This window comes from Saccharomyces eubayanus, chromosome XII (genome assembly GCF_001298625.1).
Source record: "Saccharomyces eubayanus strain FM1318 chromosome XII, whole genome shotgun sequence".
Classification (NCBI taxonomy): domain Eukaryota; kingdom Fungi; phylum Ascomycota; class Saccharomycetes; order Saccharomycetales; family Saccharomycetaceae; genus Saccharomyces; species Saccharomyces eubayanus.
This window is the reverse complement of record NC_030971.1, coordinates 404,942-429,855: the sequence shown is the minus strand read 5'-3', so window position 1 is coordinate 429,855 and position 24,914 is coordinate 404,942. Positions and strand designations below refer to the sequence as shown.

General features: G+C 42.4%; 12 protein-coding genes across 12 annotated transcripts; 5 read left to right on the top strand and 7 right to left on the bottom strand.

The window, feature by feature from the left end:
- RRN5 (Rrn5p) lies at positions 1-560 on the bottom strand (the record flags this gene model as incomplete). The annotated part of the gene is made up of 1 exon (XM_018366726.1): positions 1-560. A coding segment is annotated over one exon (560 nt), but the record flags the coding sequence as incomplete, so codon positions are not given.
- Positions 561-791: 231 nt separating this feature from the next.
- SLS1 (Sls1p) lies at positions 792-2,711 on the top strand (the record flags this gene model as incomplete). The annotated part of the gene is made up of 1 exon (XM_018366725.1): positions 792-2,711. One exon carries the CDS (start codon positions 792-794, stop codon positions 2,709-2,711), a length of 1,920 nt encoding a protein of 639 aa, XP_018220564.1.
- Positions 2,712-2,826: 115 nt separating this feature from the next.
- On the bottom strand, positions 2,827-5,799 carry NHA1 (Nha1p; the record flags this gene model as incomplete). The annotated part of the gene is made up of 1 exon (XM_018366724.1): positions 2,827-5,799. One exon carries the CDS (start codon positions 5,797-5,799, stop codon positions 2,827-2,829), a length of 2,973 nt encoding a protein of 990 aa, XP_018220563.1.
- A 331-nt stretch (positions 5,800-6,130) lies between these two features.
- Positions 6,131-7,414, bottom strand: RKM5 (S-adenosylmethionine-dependent methyltransferase; the record flags this gene model as incomplete). Its single annotated transcript, XM_018366723.1, has 1 exon — positions 6,131-7,414. The coding sequence occupies one exon, from the start codon at positions 7,412-7,414 to the stop codon at positions 6,131-6,133; it is 1,284 nt and encodes a 427-aa protein (XP_018220562.1).
- Positions 7,415-7,582: 168 nt separating this feature from the next.
- TIS11 (Tis11p) lies at positions 7,583-8,452 on the top strand (the record flags this gene model as incomplete). The annotated part of the gene is made up of 1 exon (XM_018366722.1): positions 7,583-8,452. The coding sequence occupies one exon, from the start codon at positions 7,583-7,585 to the stop codon at positions 8,450-8,452; it is 870 nt and encodes a 289-aa protein (XP_018220561.1).
- A 267-nt stretch (positions 8,453-8,719) lies between these two features.
- On the bottom strand, positions 8,720-11,002 carry SLX4 (Slx4p; the record flags this gene model as incomplete). The annotated part of the gene is made up of 1 exon (XM_018366721.1): positions 8,720-11,002. The coding sequence occupies one exon, from the start codon at positions 11,000-11,002 to the stop codon at positions 8,720-8,722; it is 2,283 nt and encodes a 760-aa protein (XP_018220560.1).
- Positions 11,003-11,870: 868 nt separating this feature from the next.
- On the bottom strand, positions 11,871-13,562 carry PDC5 (indolepyruvate decarboxylase 5; the record flags this gene model as incomplete). The annotated part of the gene is made up of 1 exon (XM_018366720.1): positions 11,871-13,562. One exon carries the CDS (start codon positions 13,560-13,562, stop codon positions 11,871-11,873), a length of 1,692 nt encoding a protein of 563 aa, XP_018220559.1.
- Positions 13,563-14,102: 540 nt separating this feature from the next.
- On the bottom strand, positions 14,103-15,851 carry CKI1 (bifunctional choline kinase/ethanolamine kinase CKI1; the record flags this gene model as incomplete). The annotated part of the gene is made up of 1 exon (XM_018366719.1): positions 14,103-15,851. One exon carries the CDS (start codon positions 15,849-15,851, stop codon positions 14,103-14,105), a length of 1,749 nt encoding a protein of 582 aa, XP_018220558.1.
- Positions 15,852-16,132: 281 nt separating this feature from the next.
- USB1 (phosphoric diester hydrolase) lies at positions 16,133-17,023 on the top strand (the record flags this gene model as incomplete). Its single annotated transcript, XM_018366718.1, has 1 exon — positions 16,133-17,023. One exon carries the CDS (start codon positions 16,133-16,135, stop codon positions 17,021-17,023), a length of 891 nt encoding a protein of 296 aa, XP_018220557.1.
- A 461-nt stretch (positions 17,024-17,484) lies between these two features.
- ACE2 (DNA-binding transcription factor ACE2) lies at positions 17,485-19,827 on the top strand (the record flags this gene model as incomplete). Its single annotated transcript, XM_018366717.1, has 1 exon — positions 17,485-19,827. One exon carries the CDS (start codon positions 17,485-17,487, stop codon positions 19,825-19,827), a length of 2,343 nt encoding a protein of 780 aa, XP_018220556.1.
- Positions 19,828-20,271: 444 nt separating this feature from the next.
- ZRT2 (low-affinity Zn(2+) transporter ZRT2) lies at positions 20,272-21,534 on the top strand (the record flags this gene model as incomplete). Its single annotated transcript, XM_018366716.1, has 1 exon — positions 20,272-21,534. The coding sequence occupies one exon, from the start codon at positions 20,272-20,274 to the stop codon at positions 21,532-21,534; it is 1,263 nt and encodes a 420-aa protein (XP_018220555.1).
- A 313-nt stretch (positions 21,535-21,847) lies between these two features.
- DIP2 (snoRNA-binding rRNA-processing protein DIP2) lies at positions 21,848-24,679 on the bottom strand (the record flags this gene model as incomplete). The annotated part of the gene is made up of 1 exon (XM_018366715.1): positions 21,848-24,679. The coding sequence occupies one exon, from the start codon at positions 24,677-24,679 to the stop codon at positions 21,848-21,850; it is 2,832 nt and encodes a 943-aa protein (XP_018220554.1).
- Positions 24,680-24,914: the final 235 nt, after the last annotated feature.

Genomic DNA, 24,914 nt, shown 5'->3' with positions numbered 1-24,914 from the left:
ATGCGGCTGTGCGAGTAAATCGCTTCCCACCTGCGCCGCCAGCTGTCGTAGTCGATGAGAGCGCCCTCGGACTCCGCCTCGGCGTCTCCTTCCTCGGTTGCGGGGGGCTCGCCTGCGGCTTCCCCGGCGGCTTCGCTGAGCTTCGTCTCCAGCGCGACCCACCCACTGCTCATTTCGTACGCAATGGGCTGCGCGCCTTCTCCGTCACCCGCCCTGCGCGAGCTCGCACGCGCGCTCGCCCGGCGCAGCAGCTTGTAGTAGCCCAGGATCTCCATGGCGCTCTTCCTGGGCAACAGCGGGCGCCACTCCTCCACGCGGTGGATGCTGTAACGTGAAAGACACCAGAAGAACGTCTCCTTTTCTTCGCTGTCCCACTCCACGCCAAGACTGACCTCAACACTGGGGTCCCTGGCGCTCGCTTTCTCGTGGGTGCTCTTAACGTGCACGTCCGACGGGTGGAACTCTCGTGGGCGGCCTGCGGCCGCCCCACCGTGGAACTCCTCGACCTCTCTGTTGTACAATGCTATGTACTTCCGCAATTGCTGGCTCTCCACTGTCATAGCCGTCTTCGCTCTTGTTTGCTATGGGCTCTAACTGCTAATTCACTCTTGTTATTCCCATAGTGTTTTTTTTTTGTTTTTCAACCTCGCCCGCTCTTTTTGGTGTAGTGTGCATTTTGAAAAAAAATAATAAAAAAAAAAAAGAATTAAATAGTAAGTGCGTATAATGCATCTAGTATGTAGTGTAAATGAATGTAGCTTGAATGCGCATTGCGAATATAAAGCAAGCACATGTGGAAATTCAATAGGAAGCTAGCCCGTTTAACCTGCCGTCTCTATTCGAACTCGGGCGCCAGCTCGCCTGTTTGCGGTAAAAAAAAACTGCCCCAGAACTTGAAATTCGTCGTTCTGAACCCTACCCAGTCTGGACTGGTCAAGAATGACCAGAAGCTGGCTAGGCACCAACCCTCGAGCAGGCGCGCTCACAAAGACACCGGCAACGACGACAACGACGACTTCGGCTCGAAGCTGCTCGTCTTCGAGAAGCAGAACTCGCTGGACTCCGCATTGAACTCCATCCGCTTGAAAAAACCAACCAACACCAGCTTGTCCTCCCTCGAGTACAACGCTCTTCTCCAGACGCTCACGTCGAGTTACAACCGCCACCAGCTGCGCGAGTTCATCTCCTCTAACCACCCGGACTCCCCTTTGCATTTGACACATTGGAAGAAAAGCAAACTGTCACAGTACATCATTGGAAACATCTGGAACTGCCACCCAGAGTCAACACCGTCCACGCCCACGGGAATCAAGTCCACGTCGTTGACCTTCCAGTTCGACACTCCAAGGGAGATCTTCCTTTTGCTCATCACCCAAAACGGTAAAATCCTCACAAACTTCAATAAGCTGGGCTTGACCTTCATCATCTCCATCCAGGACAACGAGTTGACCGTCAAGGGCTCGTCCAGTCTGCTCAAATATGTGGAGATTTCTCTTAACAAAATATGGTCAAATATTACCCAAGAAACAGTCGACATACACGCTTCCGCCCCGTCAAAGGACCTGGTCAACCTTATTCAGAAGGAATCTCACACTTTTTTCGAATACCTCCCGGAGTCGCAAGCGTATAAGATCTCTGCACTAAGTCCCAAGAAGATATCCATGGCGAAGGCCCTTCTGCTGAACGCAATCTCTTCCAACCCGCACGCATCCCAACAATACCACACAATCGAATCGGCCCCGCCAACCAAGCTGGCATCCTACCCATTCAACAACACTCTGGAGAACTTGGACTGGCTAAACAAGTCCCGAGATTGGTCAAGACTGCAGTCAACCGTCCCTAGACCCGGCGCGGATTTGGGAACCAGCGCCACCGCTCCACAAGTGACAGATGCGCAAATTAACCAATACAACGCTTTCTTGTCCGCGAACGCGCCCTCTTCCCCCACTCCCAGCTCCATCTCTCAGTGCCTCTCAATGACACTAGGCTATTCCTTACAATCGCCGGCGTCTCCCAGCGTCTTCCAGCCTTTGGTACACAAAAGCTTTATTTCAAAACTACTAAGCTTATCCAATTTTACAGAATCGTCGTCGTCATCGACGCCCGCATCTCTGGACCAGCATCTGATCACAAACCCTCACCACTCCTTTGTACAGTTGAATTTTACTCCTATGCCGCCCATCTCGAACCCATCACCCCCTTTTTTGCAAATCTGGTTCGAAACTGATGAATTCGATAATATCGTTACTGCTTCAATGAGACCTCTCCTGAAACTGCAGGAAAACTCTATCGTTTTACGAACCCCACAATCCCAAACAGACTACAAAATCACATCCGACTACATCCAAGATTTGCTGCCCAATTTTGACCAGACCCGCCCGGACGCTTGGTTAAGTGATCAAAAAGGTCTCCAGGAATTTCTCGTAAAGTCCCACTGGAAACTAAATAAGTACCAAAACCTTATGAAAAAAATCACGATCGCATTGCCGAATAGCCAAGCACAGCAATATCAATTGACCGATATCTTAACACATCGTGTCTTGAATTTGCAATTCCCCACCGGCAGCGCCCAGGATAAATACATCATTCAATATTCTGATATCAGCCGCGGCTTTGTAAACAATGGTTCATACAAGCAGTTGGACTTCATTAATATAAACCCGAACGAAACTTCCTTGAAAACTTTCATTAATGACGTTTTGAACTTCTAAATATATAACGGAATTAATTAACTGCCGCATAACTTCGCATTCCCTCGAGACATGTAAATAATGAAAAAAGCATCACGTTTAAACATATTATAAAATATAACTCTATATCAATTTCTTACTTATTAAGACCAAGTTTCTTCGATAGAGCGGACTTAACAGCAGCACTCTTTTGTTTCTTCTTGCCTTCCGCACCGCCGGGACCATCGTTCCCTCCGTGTGCTTCCACAGGTAATGGTGGCAACTCTTCATCATCTTGGTCCGCTGGTGCCACCATCTCACCCAACGCATTCAGCCTTCTTTGTCTTTCGAATTCGGTTTCTGATTCGTATGCATTATCGTCGTAATCTTCACTATCATCCACGTCGTAACTGTCACCCAGGTCTTCTTCAGAAGATGTCGCATCTTCTAAAGTTAGTGATGCTTGGACTCCTCCTACCGGTGCGGGTGTCAATGTTCTTTTCTTCAACATCCCAGGTCCCTTCTTTGAAGATCCCTCGACAGCGCTCTCCTCATTTAGTGACGGCGGCACGCCACTGTTCCCTTTACTCTTTAAACCTACGGCAGTTAGTGCTCTTGATACAACACTATCATTCCTTGAACGGTTCTTATTCTCCTTATTACGAGTCGTATGCGGATTTATCTTGTATCTCTTTATAACGTCACCGTCTTCATTTTCAATGATTAGCAGATTGTCTATCTTGAATGCATGATATTTGTTGTTTTTGTTCTTATCTTTCCCCTTATCTACCAGTGAGTGTATCTTTCCCAGAGATGTGGGCGTCAATATTCTCCTTAACCTTCCCCCACTATTACTAGATCCATTGGTCATTGTGGTGGTTAAACTTGAATGGGCAGTACTTCCAATACTGGCTTCTTCATCTTTCGGCTTGTTGCCATCTTCTATGTCAACTTGGTTCAGAATTTCACCTTGTTTATTCTCAATGATCATTCTATTACCATCCAAATAAGCCGTGCCGGGTTTCATTTCTTCTTCTTTCATTTTCCGTATTCTCCTTTCTTCGCTGCTGGCCATAGATCTTTCACTTTCGTCTTCCGTCTCATCTTGGCTCTCAATTTCACTTTCTACTCCCTCTTCATCATAACGGTTTCTCGGTATGTATCTTCTTTGTTCTCTCAAAGACGGAGATCCTTGAGAAGATTCATAACTTGGTGTGATATCTTTATCATTATAATTGTAAGTGTCACTGTATTCGTTTTCTGGTGTATACTCGTCTTCTTCCTCTTCTCCACCCATTCCAATATCTTTATTATGTTGTGTGTTAACAGCTGTACTTAATGCAAATGTGGCGGCGCGCGCTTCCTTTTCCTTTTGTAGTCTTTCTCTGCCCAGATCGTTTAACTCATCGTCATCATACATTTCATTTTTAGATTTTGATGAAAACAATTCTCTACCTTTATTCCTTAGTTTTTGTCCCCGACTTAATCTCTTCTCTCTCATTGAACGTTTTCTTCTTCTAGGCATACCGCCAATAGGTCTGGCAGGAACTCCGCTTGTTTCGACGCCGCCGATCTGATCATTGTTTAACCCTTCTTCATCTTCTCCTCCTGTGAGTCCTTTACGGTCTCCGTCATCTTCTTCTTCTTCATCTCCTGAAAGTGTCATTTGTGTATCCATACGATGCAATGAAAAGGAACGTCCTGCTTTATCCAATGAAGGTAATCTTTGCATCCATGAACTTTTCCCATTTTCACCATTAGTGGTATGTGTGGTAAATGTTTTGGTCAAAGTAATTGTGTTCAAATGACGACCTAGCGTTATAATGGCAACTGAAGATCCGTGGACAATAATGGAAGTAACAATGAAAAAACACGTAATGGGCCATATGCAAGCTATTAATTGCCAATGTTTGGTTTCTTCTTTTGTCGGTACTACGTTCAATGGAGTAGGTTCATCGGTAATGGTAGCTTCTAACTCGCCACGAGCTAATATAGCGGCAAAAATCGCACCAACACCAATAGGACCGAAATGGCCCACGAAAAGTGCTTCACGCCACGATTTAATATCAGGAATAAGTGGTCTTAGTATCATAACAGCCGGAATTCTACGTAGAAAAATGACCACTACGGACAGAATGATCAAACGCCAAACGTTTGCACCAATCAACCCATTGTTGAACTGACTCCATGGAATAATGGCACCGAAATAAATAAAGTATGCATAGTTTAATAGTAAGTCAATTACCGTAGAAACGTTACTCTCTTGCGTCTTTTGGGAAAACCATCCATCCCATGCGAAAGCCGCACCGGCTGCAAACGACACTAATAGGTCATCCACACCTAGGATGGAGCCGAACCCTGCGCACATGAATGCCAGGACAACGTAAAACGCTAAGAAGGACTCACGATCGATGATGTTTTTCTTTTCTGCAAACCGGATAGTGATTCTACCGACATAACCAATGAAACAACCTAACAGGCATCCGAATAGACACTCGTACAGGATGGTAACACAAAACCAATCTTTGACGATCTCCCTTCCATTGCCAGGATGCAGGATCAAATTCAGTGAAAGGAATATAAAGGGGAATGCCATACCATCATTACAGCCAGATTCTGCAGATAGCAGGTTTCTCAAATGGCCAGGGACTCTTTGTGCAAACTTACCAGAAACAACTGATTGCGCCAAAATTGGATCTGTGGCGGTAACACACGCTGAAATCAACAGACTGGCAGAAAAGTTCAACCCCGGTATAAGAATCCAGACAAAGAGGCCTATAATAAGCCAGCCTGCTGTCATCACGGGGAGCAATAGCATCGTGACGGATACCCAATGTTTCAGCATATACTTCCGTGGCAGTTCCACGGCAACGGCGAATATCTGCAAACATAAAACTATTCTTGTTATTTCTAACGTGATCTTGTCTGAGTTCCCCCAGTCCAAAGGATTAAACCAGTTCAGACAAACGGGACCCACGATAAGGCCAAATATCCCTGCCACAGTGGATTCACCGATATACAGCTTCTCCTTCACGTAAAGCGAGAATAAGGAGAAGACTGACGAGAATACACCAATGCAGGCGTAAGCGACATGTGCTTTTGAGACTTCTAGTTGTTCCCAGACAGCCATAATATGTGGCTGAGCTTAGATTTTTTTTCTAATGTACAAAAAGCAAAATGCTTGGAAAGGATGTATGCTATCAAAGATGGAGCCTAAATATACGAGAGGATGCAATCGATGCGAAAAGACAAAGCCGTTTAATCTTACCGATAAGGCGGCCAAGAAGTGCATTAGAGAAAATTTTCTATCACCCTCATCTGGCTTTTTGACGTTATTGCCCTTGCTAATCAAAAGGAAAATCTTCCCAAAGCACGGAGGCGAAGTGGCACCGCCGCATCGCAAAAAGAAAAAAAATGCACGTATTACTATTATTATTATCGTTACTATCGTTATATAAGGGCTAAGTGATGAGATAAAAATTGAAGCGGGACTCTTGTATGGCCTGGTCAACGATATCGTAGACGGCGAGGTCGTGCTCTATGACTGCTCTTTCTAAAAACAGGGTGGTTACGTCTTGCGAACGTAGGTGGAGCCCCACGACGGCGTGGAACTTCAGGTTGTAGGTGGACTGGAAGCAGTACTTCAGCTGTTYCAGCGTCTTGAGGAAGGGGTCTATGAGGTACTCGTTGTATATCACGTCCATGGCGAGAACGTACACAGAGGAGCTTGTCTGGCCCAAGAGTGACAGCTCCGGATGCAGTGAGTGTGTCGTTTCGTCCCGCAAGTTGATCTTCTCCCAGTCTAGAGCCGTCACTTCCAGACCCAACGTGGGTTTGGATGGCAGCTCTAATGTGGCGGTTTCAGATGGTGTGGTGGGCGGCAGTTCCAAACGTAGCGTCCGGGACACGCACTGCCTTCTGGTCAACTGCGACAGGTTTTCCATGGTGTTATGTTTCAGCTTGTTAAGAATACCCTTCTGGTCCGTCGAGACGTAGACGTCGACAAAGTTACCAAGAACCACGGGCAAAATTCCCGATATCCCTGCTCCAAGCTCCAGGATGCCTCTCTTACTGCGGTCTGTGCCGGAAAGATTGATCAGCTTGGGCAAGTCAAGCATGTGCCCCTCGCAAGAAGACCCGTGGACGACTTCCACCTGGGTACCAAGACGAAAGGGTGCAGCGCTAGCACTATACAGAAGCCAGTTGATGAAAAAAGGTGTCGTGGACCACACAACGTACCCTGTGGTGGAGTTGTCGTTGTCTCGGGATGAATGCAAGCTAGATATGGACTGTTCCACCCGAACGTGATAACTGTCTACAGCGACGCCCCAATCGTCCTTGGCAGCATCGGCCTTGTTCCTCCTCCTCACTCGCTTCTTCTTCTTGCTGGCTTCAACCCCCAAAGGCTCGATCGCCAGCTCCAATACACCGCTGCTTTTGTCCTGAATGCCCAAATCCTGGGGCAGCTCCCGGCACTGGGCCTCCAGCTGCATGTACCGCTCGAACACGTGCTCGTATAGCGTCTCCTCATCCAAAGACCATAACTTAAACGCCATCCTGCCTGGCCGACTTACGTTTTCGCTGCCGTCAACTCTCTCTTTCTCTCTCATTGCTCCCACAGCCCATCGCCCATTCTCTTTATTTGTCGCGACGTCGCAAAATGCACCCACATTAAAGAGGACGACGCCAATCCACACCCTAATTTGGAGGTGTAGATGTACAATGGCACATGCAGCTGGGTGCATTGTGCCAGTAACCGTAGGTCAATCTCTACACGTAGCTATATATATATATATATATATATACATATATCCGTAAGAGAGGATGGTCGTGGTTGAGACCTGGGACTCTTGGTTGCTTGATCACTTTGGCATCTTGGAAGACAACAAAACATTACTAGAACCTTACGCAAGATGTGGGCCCCATTAGCGCATACCAGACCGGAATCTCAAAAGACCGACTTAACGTCATTGTTCTCGACCGATCGCGAGCAGAACCCATTGAACGACTACCAATACCAGATCAACATCAGGGAACTGGAGGATTACTACAACAAAACCATCTTGAATGAAGACACCATACAGGAGACAAGCAGCGAGATATCTTCTGCGGTCTCGTTCTCCCCCTCCAAACAGAAAAACGCTATTCAGCCAGGACTTCTGTACGACCCACAATTGATAAACCCTTTCCTCCCATCCGCTAGTCTGGACACTAGCACACTGACCACTTTCAAAAAGAAGCTGGAGGTACAGATCAACCCAGATTACGTCCCCAAATCTTCACAATTGCCATTGACTTTGCAAAATTTGCAGCAGTTGTCCCAGCAAAGCCCCGAAGATGATGCTCCATCTTCTCCACAAAAGATCTCTCCCTCTCAACCTAAGGTGAAATGCCAACCGCAGGAGACCCCAAAGCAGCTATACAAGACCGAACTATGTGAATCTTTTACTTTGAAGGGGACCTGCCCTTACGGCACCAAATGCCAATTCGCACATGGGTTGAACGAGCTGAAAGTCAAGAAATCATGCAAAAACTTCAGAACGAAGCCATGCATGAACTGGGAAAAACTAGGATACTGCCCCTACGGCAGAAGATGCTGCTTCAAACACGGCGACGACAACGACATTGCTGTTTACGTAAAAGCTGGTACTTATTGTAACCGCAGTGCCAACAACAAACAATCTGACCAAAAGAGAAGCACCAGTCGCGGCGATGATCGTAATTATGCAAAGAAGAAAAACCTCAACGTTAAAGTGAAAGCTTTGCAAAGAATGACTTGGTGATCTGGTTTCAGTTTGACCAAACTAGCGTTTCTAACTAAAACCTAATTATTTATTATTTTCCTTACGTTTTGCCTTTTTTTTTTTCAGTTTTTTTTTTGATCTCGTTTTCCTCTTTATTCCTATTCAGTTGTGATATTGGTACCTATTTTACAAAAAAAAAAATCCCTTTATTTAAGTTAAGCTATTTTATGACAGAATATATATGAAAATATGTATATCCATAACCAAAACGTAACGTTTGTTTTGTTATGTTATGTTATGTTCGTTTTATTTCACTATTTTTTTATCATTTCTCAGACAGATCCCTTGAATGTCTGCCCATTCTCTGATGGTCATTTCGTCTATTTGTGAAATGAACGGCTCGACGCTTAGTAATTTTTCAATCAGCTCATTTAGTGGAATGGGTTCAAATGTGTATATCCTCTCCAGAAAGTCGGGAAAGGACTGGATCAGTTCCGTTAAGTGATCAAAAATCTCAAGCTTGCTGAAGTTTATCGCACAATTATGCTGCTCGTCGCTATCTCCTGGAGTGGGTACCGTATTTGCTGACAGTATTTGTGATGCAGTCTGTAAAGACTCGATTATTTCTAGTTTCGTCCTCATGGGTTTTAGTCCGACTGTTTTCAAGCTTTGTCGTAGTTCCTTCATTGATTGTGAAGTGATGATTTCGTGAATTTTTTCAGGTGAATCAGCAACGCTTGTCGTAGTAACGCCGTTTTTATTATTAATATTATCATTATTCGTAAGGTTTGGTGGAGGTGCCTGAACAAGACCTTTAGGTAAGTTTATCAACTCAATATCAGCAATGCAAAATTTATCATCGTATTCTGTTTCCTCTTCTTCGGAATCGTTCACTGCGATTTCGTAACAATCAGATTTTATTACAGGGTTAAATTGACTCACTTCTTCATGCATTAATTTAATCCTGATGACATTTTCTAGACTATTCACTTCTTCTTCCGTTTTTAATATCTTAGTGAGATTTTTTTGGGGAATGATCGTGGGGGTTCTTGTTGCTGGAACTTGAACTTGATTTGATACCTGTGATACGGCAGTCTTATTGTTTTCTATCTTTAAAGGCGATATCAATGATCGAACAGCTTTGAAGGATTCTTGTGTGAGGTCAATTATACCATCCAAGGGTGATGTGTTTGGAGTGAAAAATTGTGTGCTACCCATGGTATCGGTAACCAATCCTGGTCTATCCTCGTTTTCAATAAAAACATACCGATATGGATCTAATGGAAATAACGTAGACGCCTCGTCGGTACTATCCGACACAATTGAAATATTATCGTGGTCCTCGTATCCGTTATCTTTGCTTCTTGAATCCTCCTCAACTAGCATAGGTTTACAAGCCGTGTCATCCGCCAGTGCAATTTCATTTACTTGTGCTGCTACAATTAATTTAGTGTTTTCAGCAGTATTATGCGCTGAAGATTCTTGTCCCTCTAGGTTACTTCCATATTCTGGAGAGCTTGCGGAAAATCCCCCTGAAATGATTTTGTCCTCTTCATCTTTCATGATTTCACTCTTATCGTCCATCACTTGAGACAGCGACAAAAAGTTTACTGCACTTTGGCTGTTGTGAATTTTTGTTTCTTGCTCTGGTTGAGCAGACTCGTTGGGTAGTTCGGGCGGTAACTGTGATGCTGTCCAGAGCCTTTTATGTGGAGTTTCTGGATCTCCTAGAGAACTTGAGGATTGTTCACTTCCATATAAAAATTTTTGAACTTCATTCAAGTCTGTTGACTCACTATGAGGAAACTTCTCCAAAAGCAACTTCAAAATATGCTTCCACTCTTGTTCGCTATAAGTATCAAACATACCACATTCACCCTTTCCATTCTTTGCTTTTGACAATGCACTGTTACTTCCTGACTCCTGTGCCTTTATTATATCCAGAACCTTCTTGTGCTTGCCTGATAACTGCCTCAATAAACTAGTAGTCCTTGAGCGTTCGTAGTTATTAATGTTAAACTCGGTTATATTTTTAATAATGTTAGGATCTCGCTTACTTTTGGCTTTTGATTTGAGTTTCGGTTTGGTTTTTCTTATGGCTGGCCTTCGTTTTGCTGTTATAGTTGAATCAGTGAGGACTTCACTCGGACTATTGCTTTTCAATGCATATTTGAACTGTTTGAGTTTTGATTTTAGACTTGTTGCCTCCTCTGCGTCATCAAGCCGACTTTGAATTTGAGTATTTATGAATATATTCTCCTCAGCCATATCGAGTTTCTGACCCTCTAAAATAGGTTGGGAAACAGCACCCGGGCTTGTATTCATAGTGTTAACATTTGTATCACTCTCAGTATTGCTTATAGAAATCTCTTTTGCCACAGAAGATTTTTGCACACTACTCTTTCTTCTCTGAGTATTCACGGAATCATCATCAGATGATAAAGAAAACTGAACATCTGGTATCTGTGTTTCTATCGCTATCGATGAGGCTCTCTGGCTCTCACCGTTCATTGTATTGTGATTGTTAATATTCATGGAGTCTTCATTTTGTAGAAATTTTAGGTTTCGTTGCGCTCTTTGAAACTCCATTATTCGATCTCCCAAGTGAGCCTAGTGGTATCGGTACGAAAAACTGAACAGAAAGTGCTCCTCTTAACTTTCTCTCATTGAGGGATGGATGTCCTTTGGCCTGCATGCATTTTCTTCTATTTCAATATTTTCATTAGGCAGCTTCGCGTTCTAACTTAAACAAAAGCTACTAACGAGGAATCCACATGTTTGTATCATTTAAGAGAAATGAAAAAGAAAAACAAATGAGGGCGTGATTGAAGTGAAGCAAGTTTGGTCTTTATTTCTCTTGAAGATATCTTGATCAATGAAGAAAGCGATTTTATATTACAGCGAAGACGACTCTTTATTAGCCAGGAAACTCCATTTTAAGACAGCGATGGCTAAAATAACAAGACTGAGTCAAAACTTGTATTTATTGATATGTAACTGAATAACATGCGAAGTCTTACAACTTGGTTTATTGCCAGATTTGAGAATCGACTAATTTATTCTTGTTTTGTTCCTACTTTCCAAGTTTGAATCTAGAGCCAAACTGAAAGCTCCAAAAAAAAAAATCATTCTCAAAAAAGCCAAAAATAAACACAATACTGAACTAAAAAGTTAAGAACGTAAGAGCGTAAAAAGACGACCTTTCCCAACTATTTTCGAAATCTTTGGAAAGATTTGTTCAAACGGTTCAAATTGAATTTTTCAAGTAAGCGGTTGCGACGTATAAAGGATAAGAGCCTTGCCGAGATATGAGGAAAGATTGAAACTTTTATATTGTCAAATTGAAATTTTCATAATACTAAAACTATATCTATGCAAATTATTTACCTAAACTTCTATAACCTTCTAAAGTAAAAAAACACACAAACGTTGAATCATAAGTTTTAAGTCAAACAGCTTATTGCTTAGCGTTTGTAGCGGCGGTCAATTGAGCTTGTTTAACCAAGTTTTGTGGAGCATCGAAGACAGGCAACATAACTTCAATCATTCTGATTCTAGAGTTATCTTGGAATTCCTTGTCTTGAGTCAACTTGTCCCATTCACCGGTTGTAACGACTCTGTGGGTTTCGTAGTCCTTAGCACCGAAAGTTGGCAACAAAGCCAAGTGGTCCCAAGGTTGAACTTCATTATATTCAGCGTGAGGACCGTGAATCAACTTTTCAATGGTGTAACCGTTGTTGTTCAAGACGAAAATGTATGGCTTCAAACCCCATCTGATCATGGTGGAGATTTCTTGGACAGTCAATTGTAGAGAACCGTCACCAATGAATAAGATGACTCTCTTCTTTGGATCAAGTTCTTCAGCGGCCATGGTAGCACCCAAAAGAGCACCGACAGTGAAACCAATGGAACCCCATAAGACTTGAACAATAGCATAAACGTCTGTTGGGAAAGTGGTTTGGTTGATACCGAAAGCAGAAGTACCGGTTTCAGCAATAACAATATCACCTTCTTGTAAGAAGTTGGACAATTGGTTCCACATCCATTCTTGCTTCATTGGAGTGCTAGCTGGAAGGGCTTTGTTAGCTGGAGTTTTAGCTGGAACAGCAACAGGCTTGTAGTCCTTGACAACTGCTGGGATAGCAGTCAACAATTTTTGCAAAGCAAATTTCATTTGGACACCTGGGAAAGTGGCATTTCTAATCTTGATGTGATCGGAGTGGAATTCAACGACGTTCTTAGTTCTGTAAGAGTAAGAGAAAGAACCAGTGTTGAAATCAGACAACAAAGCACCGACAGACAAAATCAAATCAGCAGATTCGACAGCCTTCTTGACTTCTGGCTTAGACAAGGTACCGACGTAAACACCACCGTATCTTGGGTGTTGTTCGTCAATGGAACCCTTACCCATTGGGGTGACGAAGGTTGGGAATTGAGTCAAGTCAATCAACTTCTTGGTTTCGGCCTTGACGTCATGTCTAGAAGCACAAGCATCAGCCAAGATAACTGGGTTCTTGGCGTCTTGGATCATTTCAATAACAGTTCTGACAACTTCAGCTTCAGCTTCAGCGTCGTTTGGCTTCAAAGCCATGTCAATTGGAGTTTCCAACAACTTAGCTGGGACGTTCAAGTCGACCAAGTTAGCTGGTAGACCCAAGTAGACTGGTCTTTGAGTGGTGAAAGTGGTTCTGATACATCTGTCAATTTCAGCTGGAGCGTTAGCAATGTCAGTGATCATGGCAGTGGTTTCAGAAATGTTGGCAGACATTCTGTGGAAAACAGTGAAGTCACCGTTACCCAAGGTGTGATGCAACAACAATTGCTTAGCTTGGGAAGAAATGGATGGAACACCAACGACGTGCAAAACACCGACATGTTCAGCGTAAGAACCGGCAATACCGTTCAAAGCAGACAATTCACCGACACCGAAAGTGGTGATGATACAGGACATACCCTTAATACGGGCGTAACCGTCAGCAGCGTAAGCAGCGTTCAATTCGTTGGCGTTACCAGCCCATCTCATACCTTCGACTTCGTAAAGCTTATCCAAAAGGGACAAGTTAAAGTCACCTGGCAAACCGAAGACGGTGTTACAGTCGACTTGGCTCAATCTTTCGAATAAATATTTACCTAAAGTAATTTCAGACATTGTTTTGTTCTTATTATTGTGGTGTTGTGTTCTCTTTGAGATTGGTTATGTGAAATATATATAAATAGAAATGAGAAGAATACACTTCCAACCATTATGATATATTGATCGAGAATAGCAGCTCTTATATACAAGTTCCTCGAGCAAGTGCCGCTGCATTATCCCAGTCTCATCATATGGGCTTTTTTCGGTAGACTGTCACAATTAGAAATATGCATAATGCATATCTTGCAACACGTTTCTTGCATAACCTTACTCAATGCAGGTTTACGTATTGGTCAGTTCTAAAAGAAACGCGACGTTTGGATGCGTACTCTTTTCCCATAAGCGCATGCGATATGCATTTAGAGGAAATATCGATTTTTTGCCAAGGGGCGTGAAGCGCGTAAACGCATAATGTATGCGTTTGAGGGATTCCAACTCTGGTTGCAACCATATTGGTTCTAGCGACAGTAAAAACACGAATAATAATAATGGGGTGTGATGTTGTTGCTATTCTCTGGAATTTCTTGGCTTTTGTTGAAAGAAGTCGTATACGTATTACAAATAGCTAGTATCTAGGAATTTGAAAGAGCTAAATTTTTCGCATTCTTCCTTGGTGATTATGCCCAGACCAATGAGGTCACCCCAAAAGACCGCAATCTTGTCGCGGCCATAAGCCATATAATCGAACGTGTCGATGCTGACACCAGCCTCTGGCTGATCTTCGTTATCCACGAGATCCTCTTCCACAGGGCTGGGATCCGTCTTGATGATGTATTTGTTTCCATTGGGGCCAGTTTCTTCTTTGGCGGTGACAGTGTGAGGCTCTTCCTCTTCCAACTCACCGCTTTGTAGGATGGCCCAGAGCGACCAAAACAATTGGACCGTGGGTCTCCATTGCAGGATTGAGTTGTAGAGCCTTTGAACTTCCTCATCAATGGGCTCCTTAGCTCCGCCCCTTAAATGGGAGACATAAGAGTACAAGAAGTTTAGGACTTGCTCCTTATCGGGATATTTATCAGAATGGCAGTTGTGCGGAGCCTCTGCATTATTGTAATCATACATCCACTCAGAGAGATGATTTGCTAGATCGTATGCGGCTGGGTTTGCGCCTGCATATTCAAAATCAATGACGACCAGTTTAGAATCTTGGCTTTGTTCCTGCTTTGGCGGGTTGATAATATCATCCACGATGACATTAGAATCTGAAGGGAACAATGAACTCGAATGTGACGAGAGTGACGTGGAGGAAGGCGCCGAGTGCAGATTTGATGTGTCCATCACAGGTGCGGTAAAAAGCAAATTACCGTATTGCGCATCATTGTGGCAAAACACCAAATTCTTGTTGACTCGGTCCATGCCATGTTCTTGTACGACCAACCATTTGTGGTATCTTTGAATAATATCTTTGAACTTGGACCAGTCCTCGCACAATAGAGACTTGTCAAGATTTTTGGGGTCTCCCACCCATTGTTGGACATTTTCGATTGTGCGCAGCCATTGGTTAATCTTTTGCCAACAGGCAGAGCCGTTCTTTCTTTCTGAACTCAGAAGAGGTACACCTACGTGCAACTCCTTCATTCTTCTTGCAATTCTTTGAGAGCTTTTCCAATTTCTGATGTCATCCTTCGTCAAGGTCTTCGAGTTTTCTAGAAACTGTTCAAATCTACCGTTTATAAAACAGCCAAAAAGTGACGGACCTATGTTCCTCAACGAAAGTCTAGCTAGGATCTGCAACTCATATTCTCTATCAATGATGTTATCGATGTTGGGACCGTAAATCCTCAATAGTAGCGACGGCAAATTAGGATATTCAACTTTGAAGATTGCATTGGTCATTGCACCGGACATCTTTGTTAAGTTTATATCCTGAGCCAATGGTTGAATTTTCTTGTTGTTATACCATTTTGATATTTTCAAGCTCTGAACGAGATTTAATATGTCTTGCTTTAAATAATCCAACGGTAAACTTGCATCCAGTGTTTCCTCGACAAAAGGTATCTCAATACATTCTGATGGAACCGAGCCCAAATTGTCTGCGGCGTCTGTTGCTGATGTAATCCTTTGTCCCTTATTTGTAGTTTCTGAAATATCTAATTCAAGGTCTGCAACTCCTTCATTGACAGCCTTCAAATCATCATCGTCAGTAACATTAGTAACATCGGACCCGATGCTAATAGTCCTAATCAACCTTTGAGAAGAGCGTTGACGTGTCAATGAAGGTCTCCTCTGGGAACTCGATCTAGACCTTGCTTGATAGCCGACCGAATAACTTTTTACACTCCCTCGACGCGATTCTGAAACCATTGTTTAAGCAGAGTTTTGCGTGTGTACGGATTACGAAATGCGGACCGTTCAAATACAAGATATTTCACTATACTGGAGCTTTATGTATCCCACTGATTGTGTCCACTAGCCGAAATGCGATTTCTACTCTGCAGGTTCGAGATTCAACGGGCGGGTGGACAACAAGAAAAATGATAAAACACCATGTGAATATATTACTATAACGAACAAAGAACACGAGCGACATACAAGCAGCTTCCCTAACTACAGGTTACCATCATTTCTTGAAAGGAGGCTAGCCTATGGAATTCATATCTGCAGATTACTCAAGCAGCAGCAGCAGCAACAGCAGCATTGATACCGACAGCGAAAGTGAAAGTGGTAACCAAGCTGAAATACAAACTGGACCAACCGAGAAACCCAGAAGACAATCAGAAGGTTGCATTGATCTACCTGCAATTCCAGAATCTGTTATATCGAAGTACCATATCACGCCGAACTTGCAAAAATACGAACAGCAAGATATGAACATGACTCCTTTTTGGCGCTCGTTTGTATATTGTGAGTGGCGTCCGACCCCAGAGGTTCGTCGAGAACTCCAGCAAATCATATTCAAGTATACCAAGACATTTACGGAAAAAAATTCCAGTGATCCATACCAACTAGCGGAACTTAGTCCTCTGTTTCTCTCGAACTTGGGGGCACCCAAACCGTTACACATTTCCCTAACGCGGTCACTGCTGTTCGAATCAGAAGAACAACGACACATATTCATCCGGGAAATACGACACGGTTTGCAGAATAATAAATTTGCGCCATTTAAACTCGAGGTCAGCCCACATCCAAAGCTGTATATATCAGAGAGGGCCAACGCCTTGTATCTGGGACTCCCCATCTCCGAGCGCTCGAGTAGGACACGTCTTTCCTCACTTAAGCCCATAATAGAAAACGCACTTCAGAAATCAGGCATCCCCAACTACCAGCAACTCATCGTAGCCCCGTGCAGCTTCCACATCTCAATTGCCATAGCCAGGTACCCCTCCAGGGCCACACTACAACGCTATCAACAACTCAACGAAATCATGGGGGCAATCATGCTTATCAACAATGACCTCACATACCAACCAACTGTCTTGATCAACTCGATCTACTGTGATGAAAACCGTCAGTCAACAAGAATTCCTTTTCAATAGACATCTTCACCAAATAGCCGCCCTAAAAGAGCCGAGCATCAGGAGCGGCGCGCCCGAAAGAGCGCATTGTCACCCGTGACGAATGTATGTCCCAAAAGGGAAAAGGGTAAACATGCGTAGTCTGGGAAAATTTCAGGACTCTTTTGGTAAGCAGTTAAAGCATAAGGATGCTTGGTGGGTAGTAAATCAATTCTGCAAAGTGGTCAGTGATTAACGGATTAATATTAAGGAGAAAGTTTTCCTTGTTTACTGGTATCACTTCTTCTTTTTTTTGTTTTTGTTTTTGTTTAGAGACTTTATAGTGTACATATACTAAGACGATTACTCTCCGCACTGTACCTACCAAACAAACCCTACATTGTAGAAATAAGTCAAACAATTAACTAAAGAACAACAAAAGAAGATACTGCAGAAAAAAACCAAAATATTCGCAAGATCACAAATAAGTCGCTCGTACAATTATGGATAACATTGCAGATCCATGGTATATAAATCCTTCAGGCCTAGTGAAAGGCCCACAAGACGGAGAGTTTTCTCAACATAACGGTAACCTCAATTCCAACTTACACCAATCGGACAGTTATCCTTTGAATAGCGAAGGTGCTGAAGGCCTCGATAACCTCTTAGGTATGGACTACTATAACATCGACGACCTGTTGACTCAAGAATTGAGAGATTTGGACATTCCCATAGTGCCCTCCCCTAGGACAGGCGATGACCCTAGTGATAGCAAATATATGGAGAGGAGCTGGAATTTTGCTGGTGACAACAACAAACCTTCACACTACAGCAAGAAATCAATGGCTTCGCACAAGAGAGGTCCCAGTGGTACAGCAATATTTGGGTTCCTGGGTCATAATAAGACATTAAGTATATCTAGTTTACAGCAATCCATTTTGAACATGTCCAAAGACCCTCAACCCATGGGACTGATAAACGAAGGGGACAACCATACTTCAAGGCACAATAATGAGGATTTCACCCAGATAGAGGAAAAAGATGGTGAAAATAACCATTTAAGCCAGGTCTTGTTAAAACAGCAGGAAGAACTAAGAATTGCCCTAGAAAGACAAAAGGAAGTGAACGAAAAATTGGAGAAACAATTGAGGGATAATCAATTGCAACAAGAAAAACTACGAAAGGTACTGGAAGAGCAAGAAGAAGTGGCTCAGAAATTGGTATCTAGGACAGCAAATTCTAATCCCAAATGCGAATCACCAGTCACATTGAGGACGCCAGCGGGGCAAACCAACAGAACAAAGGACAACGCTATAATCATCACAACAAACTCGGCAAACGGTGGCTACCAATTCCCTCCACCGACGTTGATATCTCCTCCAATTTCAAATACATCAATAAATGGTTCTCCATCTAGGAAGTACCACAGGCAGCGATATCCGAACAAAAGCCCCGAAAGCAATGGGCTTAACCTATTTTCCTCTAATAGTGCATACTTAAGAACGTCTGAACTGCTTTCATTTTCCCCTCCCAACTACAATCTCAATATGGACGGTTTGAGTTATAATGACAACAACAACAACAACAACAACAACAACAACAATAATAACAACAATAATGACAAGAGAGGTAACGGCAGTAACAATATATCCCAGCTTTTTGGAAAAACTTCCCCAGGCGGGCTCGATGTTTCTTCGCGGATAATCAGTAGCAATCTGAGGTCACCATTTCTCCTCAACACCGATAAAGACAGGGACGACCAATATGACAGTAGTACTTTGACGGCTAGAACACAACTTTCACCCAGCCATAGGAAAAAGGAATCGGCAATTTCTACAGTCTCTACCATTCCGCAACTACAAGATGATACAGAACCTCCTCATATGCGAAATACTCAAAGTCCGACGGCAAGAAATGAAAATAATCCACTATCATCAAATATGCTACCTCCAATTCCAGGGTCCAGCAATAACACTCCAATCAAAAATTCTTTACCACAGAAACATTTATTCCAACACACTCCCATCAAAATCCAAAATCAAACGTTACCAAAAATTGGCCATAACCTAGGCCCCCTTCTAAATGCACCAGACTTAACACAACATCAGCTGGAAATTAAGACGCCTATACAAAACAACAGCCCGAATGGGGACGAAAACTACACGCGATCCCGACCTTTCGCACGTGGTATGAACACTAGCCCTACCTTAGATATGTCACCTCCTCCACCAGACGAGATAATAGCCAGGACGACGCCTATGAAGATTACCAAAAAACCAACCACGCTGCCTCCGGGCACCATTGACCAATACGTCAAAGAGTTGCCCGACAAACTGTTCGAATGTCTGTATCCTAACTGTAGCAAAGTATTCAAACGTAGATACAACATCAGGTCACACATCCAAACTCATTTGCAGGATAGACCATACTCATGCGACTTCCCCAGTTKCGATAAGGCGTTTGTGCGAAATCATGATTTGATAAGACACAAAATATCGCATAATGCCAAGAAGTATGTTTGCCCCTGTGGTAAGAGATTCAACCGCGAAGATGCCCTGATGGTGCACAGAAGTCGTATGATTTGCGCAGGCGGTAAGAAGTTGGAACACTTCATTAGTAAGAAACTCACATCTCCCAAGAGGAGCGTATTTGGCAGCCCGCATGAGACCAGCCCCGTCAAAGAAACCATTGCCAGAGATAAAGATGGTAGCGTTATAATGAGGATGGAAGAACAGCTGCGAAACGACATGCGGGAACATGGGTTATTGGACCCGCCGCCGCCGTCCACGGCGGAGTACGAACAGAGTCCACGTCTCACACCCTTTAATGACAGGGACGAATTTTGACAGCCATTCGTCTGCCCCTAGTATTTACTACAATAAATAATATCAATAGTATTAACACATTTACTCGTCTATGATCTATCCACACGATTGCGCCTTGAAAAGAGTGTGCCGTTTAGAGTGATATAACCTTGAAGGTAGCATGCGCGCCTTTCAAAAATGAAAAATTTTCCACAACCTCTAGGGTACTTTGCCCTTTAATTAGTAGAAACATGCTTTATGTATCCTTTGGTAAATTTTAGAATGGAAGGTAATTTAAATGACGCACCTTTTGGCCAAACCTGATCTCAAGCTCAATTATAAATGATGAGCGAGGTTATTTTGTAATATATACCCTGTTGGTTAGATCACAGGCAAATCTTCAATCGATATCCGAAAATACAATAGTACGTTTAATTAGGAAAAGACAGTAGTCCTTTTTTAGAGTGCTAAGACGGATTATAAATTATGATCGATCTACTGATAAGGGATGACTCTACAGATAGCTGCCAGGCATCCAATGACTACAATGGGCACAGTGGTCTCCGAATACTGGCGGTATTCATCATATTGATTTCGTCAGGACTGGGAGTGTATTTCCCAATCTTGTCATCGCGATATTCGTTCATAAGACTACCGGACTGTTGTTTCTTCATAGCGAAATTCTTCGGCTCTGGTGTCATTGTGGCCACGGCATTCATTCACCTTTTACAACCTGCAGCTGAGGCCCTGGGAAATGAATGTCTCGGCGGTACGTTTGCCGAATATCCATGGGCTTTTGGAATCTGCTTAATTTCGCTTTTCTTACTCTTTTTCACTGAAATAATTACACATTATTTTGTAGCAAAGACGCTCGGCCATGATCATGGAGATCATGGGGAAGTCACTGCTATTGATGTAAGGGTTCCCAGCTCTGAATATACCATCAGAAATTCGAACTCGGATACTGCATCTTTCAACAATGAAGCGGTTTACTCTATTCATAACAACAAAAACTCATACACAACCAAAAACGAAGAACTTGTCGCTACTTCTGTAAAAGAAAAGGAACCAGATATGTTGAAATATGATCTGGAAGTCGGAAATACAGAGTCGATTGCGAATGAAATAGTTCCATCGAGCTCGCGTATGACAAATTTCGCATCTGTACCGGGGAAGGATCACTATTCTCATGAAAACGATCATCAAGATGCTTCTCAGTTGGGAACACAAATCGAGGAGGAGGATAAGGAGCAATACATAAATCAGATGCTGGCAGTTTTCATCCTTGAATTCGGTATCATCTTCCACTCTGTGTTCGTGGGTCTTTCCCTATCTGTCGCTGGTGAAGAATTTGAGACTTTATTTATTGTTTTAACTTTCCATCAAATGTTTGAAGGTTTGGGTCTTGGAACAAGGGTCGCTGAGACAAACTGGCCTGACAGCAAAAGATATACACCTTGGCTAATGGGACTAGCCTTCACTCTGACGTCACCCATAGCAGTCGCAATAGGCATTGGTGTTAGACACTCTTGGATCCCTGGTTCTAGAAGAGCATTGATTGCCAACGGTATTTTCGATTCGATATCGTCGGGGATCTTAATTTATACTGGGTTGGTCGAACTAATGGCTCATGAATTTCTATATTCGAACCAGTTCAAAGGGCCCGATGGCCTAAAAAAGATGCTTAGCGCCTATTTCATCATGTGTTGCGGCGCTGCCTTGATGGCACTATTAGGGAAGTGGGCATAACGTTTTACGCATATTTTTTTTTTTGGGGCGGATGCATCGAACATGTTTATCCTATGTAATTGTTTTTATTCAATTAATGCATGATCTATAATTTCATATTTAGCTTTATACTATTAAGGAAAGTGAAGTTGAAAGCCGAAAATCGAAACTAAAGGAAAATACAAAATTTGCCAACATATACAAGCCTATTTTAAAAGGCAAACATAATGTCTGTTCATATATATCTGTACTTGTCTAATATACATATATTTATCTATCTTTTTTTTTTAGTTTTTCAAACGAAATGAGAGGTACTATGTAAGCTAATACATTATTATATTACTCTTTCAAAAACTCTCTTCCTTGCGCCAGAATTATCCTTTTCTTGTTGATCATATTCATCGACAAATTCGTAGTTATGCTTTAGATTCCACTGTTGTCTGATAAATTTCAGGCCTTGAACATTAAACCCTAAATCATCCTCGGTAGATTTTAATGCGTTTCTCAATTCGGTCTTCACTCTATTTATTTGCAATTTCAGTTCTTCATTTTTTTGAGAGATCAATTCTTTGTGATTGAATTTGATAATGAAAAATAAATTCTTACAAATTAAAGGTAAGTGATTATGCAACAAAGTTTTATTTTTCATGACGGCATCAGTAAATCTCAAAAATTTTAAGACGTACGAGAAGGGCATCACCATCAACGCGTCTTCTAACTGGGACGCCCTTATCCTCGATAATGTATCCATGATATATTGTTCAGGCGTCTTTTTTACAGCAATCAAGACAGAATTACCTTGTGGTTTCATTGGCGCTTCACCCAACTTCTTGCGTTGCCACAACTTCATGTCCTTGTTATACATTTCCATGCCTTCAATTTCAGCGATACCTAAATCTAGTGCTTCCATCAATCTTTCACCAGCTTTTAATGACTCCAGAGTTTGTTTATGAACACCAGATGCTTCATCTTCGACAATTTCACCCGTTGCGTCACCTTTAAATGCATCATCACCATTACCTTCTTCTAAAGATGTTAGCAATGTATCTTCATATTGTTCTTCAAGTTCTTTCTCCTTTTCTTCCTCTAAAAACACTTGGTCTTCGGTTTCTTCCCAAATTCTTATACTGTGGTCGTGAGATGAGGAGACAACATAACTACCATCAGTAGAAACCGCTAGTGCCCAGACTTCACTTTGATGTGCGTATAGTTTTTGGATACATTCAAATTTTTCACCATCCCAATATTTTACCACTGCATCTTTAGAGCAACTGAAGAAATTGTGAGACTCTGGTAAAAATTTTACACTCATAATCGAATCTTGATGAGCAAATAAAGATTTGTGACAGTCACCAAAATCTAACCCCCAAATTTTGATGTTTTTGTCCGCTGAAGATGTGATAATCATCTTCGAATCAAATGAAATATCAATAGACAGTACAGGCAATTTGTGCCCATATAAACTTAGATAAAATTTCATTGAGTCTAAGAAAAATACCTTAACGGTGTTGTCTAATAATGAAATGGCCAAATATCTGTCATCGGGGGAGATCCGTACACTTAGAATATCGTCATTCAATTCCAAAGTTGTGTCGTGGTTTAGTTTCAACATGGGTACAAATTTGTCCTTAGTACCTGGTACTAAGGTTTTTTCAACTTGGAAATCCCAGAATTTGACAGTCTTATCTGCGGAACCGGTGACTAGTCTTTTACCATCAGAAGTCAAATCTAAAGACCAAATAGCAGCTTCATGTGCATCCTCAACGGTATCTAAGAGACTTGATGATGCTAGATCGAAGAGCTGTAATTCACCGCTTCTTGTCCCTAGGATGACCAGTAACCCACCTGGTAAAAACTTACAGGTTAGTGCGTATCCACATTCGAAAGTTCTGATACACTTGTGTGTTTTAACATTCCAAATCTTTAATGAACCGTTGGATGCGGTGGCTAACAACCTGTTATCATCACTAACGTCAATACTACGAACATCTGTTCTTTGACCTTGCAATTCAATAGTATGCGTCTTGAGAGGTGCAGGGCTTGTTGGATCTCTTTTTTCGTATGGAATAGAGTAGTATTCTATGGTATTATTCGATGTGGTTACGACCAATTCCAATTTGGAGCTTGTAACTGTTGTCCATGATGCAGATTTTATTTTATACAGTGATCTTACAGTTTGGAAAGGGTGTAAAATGAGTGAGGAGTAAGAATCTTTAATAGATTTTGCAATTTCCTCATCTGTTAAACCCTTTTCTTTTAATCTCTTTTCTCTTTTCTTTAAACCTCTTGCTATTTCCTCCTCTTTTCTGATTCTATAAGTTTCAATAGTTTTGTCTGCGTTTTGGATGTAAAAGAACGAGACTCCATCGGATGCGTTCGTTATGAATTCGATCTTTAACCCACGTTGTTTACTTTGCTTTTCAAAAATGCCCATTTCAGTTAGCTTTTCGCCCATTTTGTCATTCTCCATGTTCAATTTCCAAATCTTGACTTGACTATCCGTACTGGTTGTAATCAGTAAGTCGTCTTTTACCGCAAGGCCCCAGCACTCTCCAGTATGCGCAATATGTGTCTCTATACACTGTTGTGTTTTCAGATCCCATATTTTAATCAACCCATCCTTTGACGTACTGACTAGCCAGTCTTCTCCTTGGCACCAAAATCCAGTAATGGCATCCTTATGTGACCTTAACTTATAAAGACCAACTTCACCAACAAGGTCCCATACAATGATATTGGAGTCCTTGGAACCGGAAATCAACCTTGTACCGGTGATATCAAATTGCAATAATGTTATAGCCGCCTTGTGACCGTTAAAGTTTAAGAGCACTGTCTTGGATACCAAATCCCAAACCTTAATAACACCATCTGCATAACCGACAGCTAACAGATTAGTGTCTTGATGTACTTCCAAATACGTACACTCTGCTGGCTTGGAGCCCTTTGCATCAGAGGCACCTGGAGGCAAGCCATCGGACAAGATAGTAACTAAATCTCCTGTCTTGATGTCCCATACGTTAACATTTTCGAGAGCACTTGTGATCAATTGCCCTGGCCCACTACCATTATTAGTTCTAGATGAAGCAGGTATCCAAACACAGTTTGCATTCGACGCTATCACACCGAAAGCAGCGGCTTGCTCAAAACGCTGGTATGACTTGACCATAATAGTTCTAATTCAAGCTTCACTGATGTTCCTTACGGATGCTGTCTACTTAACTCACTACCTAATACAATATGTATTTTTCTATATAAAACTGTAAGTGAAAAAATCATGAAAATTTTTCCAAAGCTCATCGCGTTTTTATCTCCGTCCTATTTCCGTTCAAAAAGAGAAGGGTAATGCCTTATATCAAGATGATAACGATGTGCAACATGTCTATTATCATTGAAAGTTGTTC